The 8740-nt window shown below is 34.9% G+C and overlaps 1 protein-coding gene across 1 annotated transcript in view; it reads right to left on the bottom strand.

Moving 5' to 3' along the window:
- Positions 1–277: 277 nt before the first annotated feature.
- The window catches only part of LOC149806492 (uncharacterized), a 49443-nt gene continuing 40980 nt past the window's right edge, over positions 278–8740 (bottom strand). Inside the window, exons 12-13 of the mRNA XM_089953828.1 lie at positions 8101–8179; positions 278–6304 (exon numbers count right to left, since the gene is read on the bottom strand). Of these exons, the coding sequence (XP_089809954.1) occupies positions 6182–6304; positions 8101–8179 (202 nt within the window). The 3' untranslated portion in view covers positions 278–6181. The remainder of the gene's footprint in view (positions 6305–8100; positions 8180–8740) is intronic.

Below are 8740 nucleotides of genomic sequence, written 5' to 3'. Positions count from 1 at the left end.
ACTGCCATCTCACCTCTGTCTGTGTGGGTTCGAGTCTCAGGTTCAGCCAATGTGGGTATGTGAGAAAGCATGCCAGTAGTTTCTCGAGTTTTTCCAGGTTCTTCCTCCACCAATGATAGTGGCCACCTCGTAAAGGCTATCTTGTGATGAAAAATGGCATTAAACCCTACAACAATAACAACAACTTGTGCTAATGGATGACAGACAACAGACCATCCCATAAGCTCTTCTGGTCATTGACCAATAGAGCTAAAAGAAAAGAACATAGCACATGTAATTGAGTTTGAGTAAAAATGAAACTTTCTATTAGAATCAGCATGCTAAAATACATCGGACATCACTTCATATTAAACAGTATTTTTATCAAATTTTCTACATATAAATTGGTTGTAAAAATTTTAAAAATAAAAACAAAGTACAAATAGTGACTGTAGTGGTCAAATGCATTCATACATTTTTCAAAGTAATACATTATGCAGGATTGGAGTAAAAATACTAAAAATTTCATTAAAATCAATACCACCTGAAGACAGGTCAATCAGGTTAATTTAACTGGCAAGTAGATTCTGTGTATAAAAAGAAATGATGTAACTTTTTTGCTTTCTGTAGATAACTCCAAAAGGTCCAAGTGGACATGACATTGTTCACTTGGCTGACAAATGTCTAATATCTAGGTGCAAGAGGTAATTGCTAAGAAATTAGTGGGATTGTTTCTGTTGAAAGTTCTTTCAATGAAGTTGATTATATATGTTATGAAAACCATTGTTTCAAGGTTACTCCAGGTTTGTATCTTCATCCACATTTGATGCCATACCAGCACCGTTTGTATCAAAGTTGTTCAAATTCTGTTTTTGAAGAAAAAATTGGCAGTTAAATCTGATGGTGGAAAAACATCATTTGTATAAATCTGAAAGTCATCAAAGCTATGACACTTTCTTACAAATCTGATCAAAGTCTTTTAAGTTCTTTTCAGCTGGGGAGGAAGCTATGAATATTTTTCGGTTTTTACTAACAGCACCCCATTTCAAAGCAGACTGACATCATTTTTATATAAACATAAAAGCCATTCCTATCAGAAGGCTTTCTGTCAAGTGGTATTTGGAAAAAAGGTTCATTTAAAGGAATTCCATTTTTAGTAACTGCAACCCTATTTGCTTGTGAATCAACATCATTTATGCAAATTTAAAGCCTTTAATTGCAAAATGATTGTCAAATTTGGCTAATATACATTGAAACAGTTTTGAGAAGTTGTTTAAAGTTTCTATAGTTTTGTTTGAAGTACTGGTAGCCATATTTGATTGCAGACTGGTATCATTTTGTATACATCTGAAAAACCCTGTGCCAGTTGCTTTCTGTAAAGTTTGGTAAAATTATGTTGAAAAGAGTGTACAAAAAATTGTTTTTTCTTCTAATATTAGCAATGATGATAACATCCAATAGTAGATTGGCATCATTTGTATAATATTTAAAATTCTCTATGCCAGGATGCTTCCATCAAATTTGGTAAAATTATGTTTACCAGTCTTTGTTAAGAAGCTGGTTAATTTTTTTCTTTTTTTTCTATTAGTGGAAACCATATCTGATGTGTGATAAACAGCTGTGTGAAGTTGAAGGCCGTCTACTCTACACTAGAATGATTTTTTCCTGGTTAAATTCTGTTCAGTGGCGTTTGAGAAGTCATTTAAAGTTTTTTTTAACTTTTTAGTAATGGTACCTATTCGATGGAGTTCTGGATTAATTTGTTACATAATTGAAAGGTCCTCAACCCCAGATGCTTTCTGTCGAGGTTGGTCAAGTTCTACTTAACTGATTTGAAAAAGTCATAACTGGTTTTTTTATTTTTAGTTATGATGGCAGTTCAACATAATTCATACAAACTGAAAGGTCTTTTGTTCTGTGCCAAGTTTTGTTAAAACTGCTCTGGTGTAATTTCATTGGAGCTTGAAAATAGCAGTAAATACAACACAATGATGACCACACTTTAAGATGGATTAACATCATTTGTACAAATCTTTTATGTCCAGGTAGCGTGATGCTTTCTGTCAAATTTGATCAAAATGTTTTCAGTTGTTTTTGGGGCATCATTTTGAGGCATTTCTTCTTACAGTAAAGGTGACCATACTTCAAAGCAAATCAGTAAAATCTGAAAGTCCTTCATACCAGGATGCCCTCTGCCAATTTGGGTCAAGAATGTTTTTAAATTGTTTCACATAACAATTGCTGATAGATATATGAAGCATAATAGATGTAGGTACTATAGGCATGTGAGTTGAGAAAGAATTCAAAACATTCTCCATAAATATATTCAAAGTTGGTTCTTGCTCATGAAAGACCTAACCTCATTTTGGTACTTAAAATAACAAGGGTCCCTCTAAGAGACTGATCCTCTACTGATCAAAATGAATTTCCAGAAATCCATTTCTTTTTTTTTTAATGGTGAGAACTTAAACCAACTCTGATATTCTTGATTAATTCTAACGTACCAAATTTAGTTAAAAAACTAATTTCTTACATTTCAGGTAACATGTTCACAAGATACCTGTCAGTACAGTACAAAATACTTTACAATGGCTTTGGACTATGAACCTTACATCATATAGCTTAACCAAATCCAAAGTTTGAAAAAATCTATTAATATTATTGCTTTTAGAATAAATACAAGAAAATATTGAAGTCTTCTGAGTAATATCAACTTGTTCATTGGAACAAAATTCAGTGTCTAGTCAAAATTCAGTTGTATATTTAACTGTTTTCATATGCTCATTAAAGAAACAAGCAATGCAAGCAATGACCGCTAAATTGACACCAAAGTAAATTAGATATCGTTTCGAAAATCGTTCATAAATCATTCACAAAAGTGAAGACATGTTGGTTGTAATGGCTGCATTCAGGAAGAAATATTGCAAGAAGTGTTTTAATGAAATCCACGTGTCAATGCAATAATTCATACAAAAGTAAATATAATGCATTGGACCAACTAGACACAAGTATTGTAGTAAAAAAAACAAGAAAATACAACCATCTGTTCAGGAGGAAAAGAAATATGTTGTTCAAACCCAGTACATCTTTCATTTAGGACCAACTAGAAAGCATATAGTCTTTCAATGAAAACCCGAGGTTGATACAATTATCCATTCAGGATGAGTAGTGACGTAATTTTCAAGATGACCATATCAGTGGCCATATTTGCATGTTTGAGGGTCTGTACAATGGGAACCATTCTCATTAGGATGAACTAGACATCATAAGAAGTCTTTAAGTGAAAACCGATGTCAATATGACCATCCATTCATAATGAGCAGTGATAAATAAATTTTAAAGCTGACTACCATGGCAACTATTGTATAGCAGACTGGCACCATTTTCATTAGGACTAATTACAGTATGTGGCCATAAACAAGTTCCCAAATTATGTAATGTCATTTAGGACCAACTTGGCAGCATACAGTCTTTCAAAGTCAAGTTTAACAACTACATATTAGGACCTACACTGTTAGTAGTGAAACTGTAGCTCATTTATGTTTGATATGGTTGTCTGCTGGCAAAAGGTCAGAAGTAAAAGGGATTAACCCCAAGGTTAAAGAGATTGCTTATCTGTCAAACAAGGACTATTGAGAACGAAAATGGCAGAAATATTGGGGAAACACGGAATATGGAAAACAGGCCCAGAAGTGAGAGGCATAGAAAAACTTTGAAAGAAGACAAGCCGATGATTTGTATGGTATAATGTAACAGATGTCAGACAGGCTTTATATTTCTATGGTATAAAGTAACAGATGGCAGACAATAATGATTTCTATTATCTAATGCAACAGATGGCAGACTTGATGATATTTATTTCACAATGCAACTGTTGGCAGCCAGTCTGCCGATTTGTGTGGAATAATGCAACACATGGCAGACATGCTGATGATGTGTATGGTATAAATGTTATAATGTAACAGATGACAGGCTGGTGATTAGTATGGTAAAATGCAACAGATGGCAGACAGGCTGATGATGTGTATGGTATAATGTAACAGATGACAGGCTGGTGATTAGTATGGTAAAATGCAACAGATGGCAGACAGGCTGATGTTGTGTATGGTATAATGTAACAGATGACAGGCTGGTGATTAGTATGGTAAAATGCAACAGATGGCAGACAGGCTGATGATGTGTATGGTATAATGTAACAGATGACAGGCTGATGATTGTATGGTATAATATAACAGACAGCAAACTGGCATTTGATTTGTATAGTTTAATGCAATAGATGGCAGACAGGCCGATGATTTGTATGGTATAATGCAATAGATGGCCAAGAGACTGGTGATCTGTATGGTATAATACAAACAATGGCAGATAGGCTGATGATCTGTATGATGAAATGCAACAGATGGCATAAATTTCATGATTTAATCCTACGTGTAATCCCAATGTTAAGAAATGACTGTCATTTGAAGGCTATACAAGCTGTGGTTTTAAAGAAAAGTTTAATTTCACATGTTAGCAAAGAAAAAAGAAAGATTTTGATGCCCAAAATTGCACTTGACAGTGACTTGACACTGGTCAAAAATTATATTTGAAGTATGTATCGGTACAAATAAAAAGGTATTTAACTGAATGAAATCTAATGAACAGTTGAGACCCGAATGCCTCAAAATCATGGAAACCCAATGAACACTGAATACCTCATACTTATGGAAACCTAATGAACATCTGAGACCTGAATACTTCATACTCAAGGAAACCTAATGAACACTGAATACCTCATACTTATGGAAACCTAATGAACACCTGAGACCTGAATACTTCATACTCAAGGAAACCTAATGAACACTGAATATCTCATACTTATGGAAACCTAATGAACACCTGAGACCTGAATACCTCATACTCAAGGAAACCTAATGAACACTGAATACCTCATACTTATGGAAACCTAATGAACACCCGAGACCTGAATGCCTCATACTCAAGGAAATCTAATAAACACTCAAGACCAAACTTGCCTCATACTCAAGAAAATCTAATAAACACTTGAGACCTGAATACCTCAGACTCGAGGGAGCTCAAAAGATTAAAACAAATGTGTGGTCATGGTGTATCACCAACAAAGGTGTAGGAACCCTTGTGATGATTGATTAAAATATAAACAAAGGTAAAAATATTAATGTTGTGTATACAAATATATGATCTGTGATTGCAAGACACTTCTAAGCAACAAATCCACCTTTCAAGAGGGCAGTACTAACAGCCATGTTTCCTTAAATGCTAGTCAATGGAAACATTTATTGACAAATCCTCTGGTACTACCAGCCATGTTTCCTTAAGAGCTAGTCAATGGAAACATTTCATGACAAATCCTCCCATACTACAGCCATGTTTCCTTAAGAGCTAGTCAATGGAAACATTTCATGACAAATCCTCCCATACTACCAGCCATGTTTCCTTAAGAGCTAGTCAATGGAAACATTTCATGACAAATCCTTCTGTACTACCAGCCATGTTTCCTTAAGAGCTAATCAATGGAAACATTTCATTACAAATCCTCCTGTACTATCAGCCATGTTTCCTTAAGAGCTAGTCAATGGAAACATTTCATGACAAATTCTTCTGTACTACCAGCCATGTTTCCTTAAGAGCTAATCAATGGAAACATTTCATGACAAATCCTCCCATACTACCAGCCATGTTTCCTTAAAAGCTAGTCAATGGAAACATTTCATGACAATATCCTCAGTAGTTAAGGTGAAGTAGCAATAACAAACATGGGCTAGCAGATGATGGATACTGTAATGGCTGCAAGGTCATCGCATAAGATATTTTGGTCTATGACCAGCGGAGCTAAAAATGGAATCATAATTACATGAATTTTTGAAACTGAAAACACAAAATCTCATTTCATCAAGAGAAGCTATAAAGAATTATTTGTGGTTGGAACTATGTCTGAGGTAAAACGATTCCAAATATTCGCCTCATTGCATGAAAAACCATCTGAAAAATTAAAACTTGCTTGCTTGTTTGTTTGTTTTTATTTACATGAAAACTGGTCTAGCTACATGGAAACAATGATTTTTATTTGTCCAGGTTAATTAGACATAGGCATCATCATTTCCTTTGTGTGACCCTCATGTGTTAAACCAGAATTTTGGTTCAATCCACATGCTATGCATTAATCTCCACATCAAACTGCAAGTTACATTTCATCTGCTACATCCAGTACCAGCTCTCCATAATAAGCTGTTATTGTCTTCAGTTTGCTGTTCAGGAAATTTTGTTCTATTTCCACCCTCCCTCTTGGGCCTGCAAGTGATACAAGCTGGAATGGAGGAAAAAGTGGTAATTATGATTTTATCAACAAACTGGATGATTTTTAAAAATTACCAAATAATGTCTGATACTAGCATGTACCAATATTAGCATGTCTATGGACCTTTTAGCTCAGATTAATGGTAGCACATGTCAGATTCTAGAAAATTAAGATATTAAAACAAAGAGTCAGAGCAGAGTTATCTTAGCACCAAAAACTACATAAAGGCACTCCCTATCAACTATAATCTTCAGTCTAATCTAATTCTTGCCCATGATTAGAAAGAAAAATTATAAACATGTTAATAATGATGGTAGTTACATTTCTATATACTGACAACCAAAGGTACCTCAAAATCTGAAGGCTCCAAGTGGATGGTAAAGTTGCATCTGAGCACACATCTGATCTACACCTGCATTTTTAGGCAAATATATCTGACCTGATCTACACCTGCATTTCTACACAAACATCTTACCTGAGCTACATCTGCATTTCTAGAAAAATTAACCTTACCTGATCTAAAACTGCATTTCTTGGCAAACATATCTTACCTGATTTACATCTGCATTTCTTGGCAAACATATCTTACCTGAACTACATCTGCATTTCTTGGCAAACAAATCTTAACTGATCAACACCTGCATTTCTTGACAAACATATCTTACTTGATCTACACCCGTTTTCCTTGGCAAGCATATCTTACTTGATCTACACCTGCATTTCAAGGCAAACATATCTTGCTTGATCTACACCTGCATTTCAAGGCAAACATATCTCACATGATCTACACCTGCATTTCAAGGCAAACAGATCTTACTTGATCTACACCTGCATTTCAAGGCAAACATATTTCACATGATCTACACCTGCATTTCAAGGCAAACATATCTCACATGATCTACACCTGCATTTCAAGGCAAACAGATCTTACCTGAACTACACCTGCATTTCTTGGCAAACAAATCTTAACTGATCAACACCTGCATTTCTTGACAAACATATCTTACTTGATCTACACCCGTTTTCTTTGGCAAGCATATCTTACTTGATCTACACCTGCATTTCAAGGCAAACATATCTTTCTTGATCTACACCTGCATTTCAAGGCAAACATATCTCACATGATCTACTCCTGCATTTCAAGGCAAACAGATCTTACTTGATCTACACCTGCATTTCAAGGCAAACATATCTCACATGATCTACACCTGCATTTCAAGGCAAACAGATCTTACTTGATCTACACCTGCATTTCAAGGCAAACATATCTCACATGATCTGCACCTGCATTTCAAGGCAAACATATCTTACTTGATCTACACCTGCATTTCAAGGCAAACATATCTCACATGATCTACACCTGCATTTCAAGGCAAACATATCTCACATGATCTACACCTGCATTTCAAGGCAAACAGATCTTACTTGATCTACACCTGCATTTCAAGGCAAACATATCTCACATGATCTACACCTGCATTTCAAGGCAAACAGATCTTACCTGATCTACACCTGCATTTCAAGGCAAACATATCTCACATGATCTGCACCTGCATTTCAAGGCAAACATATCTTACTTGATCTGCACCTGCATTTCAAGGCAAACATATCTTACTTGATCTACACCTGCATTTCAAGGCAAACATATCTTACTTGATCTACACCTGCATTTCAAGGCAAACATATCTCACATGATCTACACCTGCATTTCAAGGCAAACATATCTCACATGATCTACACCTGCATTTCAAGGCAAACATATCTCACACATTCTACACCTGCATTTCAAGGCAAACAGATCTTACCTGATCTACATCTGCATTTCTAGGCACAAAGAGGGCAATGTTTTTGGAAACTGTTTTTGCAAGCTCAAATATCTGGCAAGTTTCATATTAAGGCAAACAAGACTTCACATCACACTGATCATATATATATTGATTATATACTGACACTTTTTCCAAGTGCCACAATCACAATGCTTGGATTATGCTGAAAGTTTAACCTAGCATTAAAATCTATTTCTATTTGGCAAAAATATTTCATTTGCATTTACATATTTACTGATCAAACTCCATGCAGTGTTCTCCCCGTAGCTTAAAGCATGCTAACTCCGCATAATTTTACCAAAAAGGAAATTTCAGATTTCTGAATTTGGATAATCTAATGAACTTTACTTGGACATCTTTCATGTTACTTATCCCTGTCTAAATTCTTTATAATGCCACCATTTGTCTAGACAAAATGGCATATTACGAGGATGGCAGTACAAAGGAGTCTGAGTCATTACAAGCAAGGAAAAATACACAGAAAGATAGATATTAAAAGTAAAGAATAAAAAATATAGACTACAAACTATTTAGTAAGTTAAAAATAAATTAAATTCCTGATTACTGACAAAATGTAAAACGAATGACCTGTGTTGTATGATTAGTTACATTTGTTTTA

The sequence above is a fragment of the Sinohyriopsis cumingii genome, chromosome 1 (genome assembly GCF_028554795.1).
Source record: "Sinohyriopsis cumingii isolate HCF-2022 chromosome 1, ASM2855479v2, whole genome shotgun sequence".
Lineage (NCBI taxonomy): Eukaryota > Metazoa > Mollusca > Bivalvia > Unionida > Unionidae > Sinohyriopsis > Sinohyriopsis cumingii.
The sequence above is the reverse complement of the archived record's forward strand: the minus strand, read 5'-3'. Positions and strand labels throughout refer to the sequence as shown.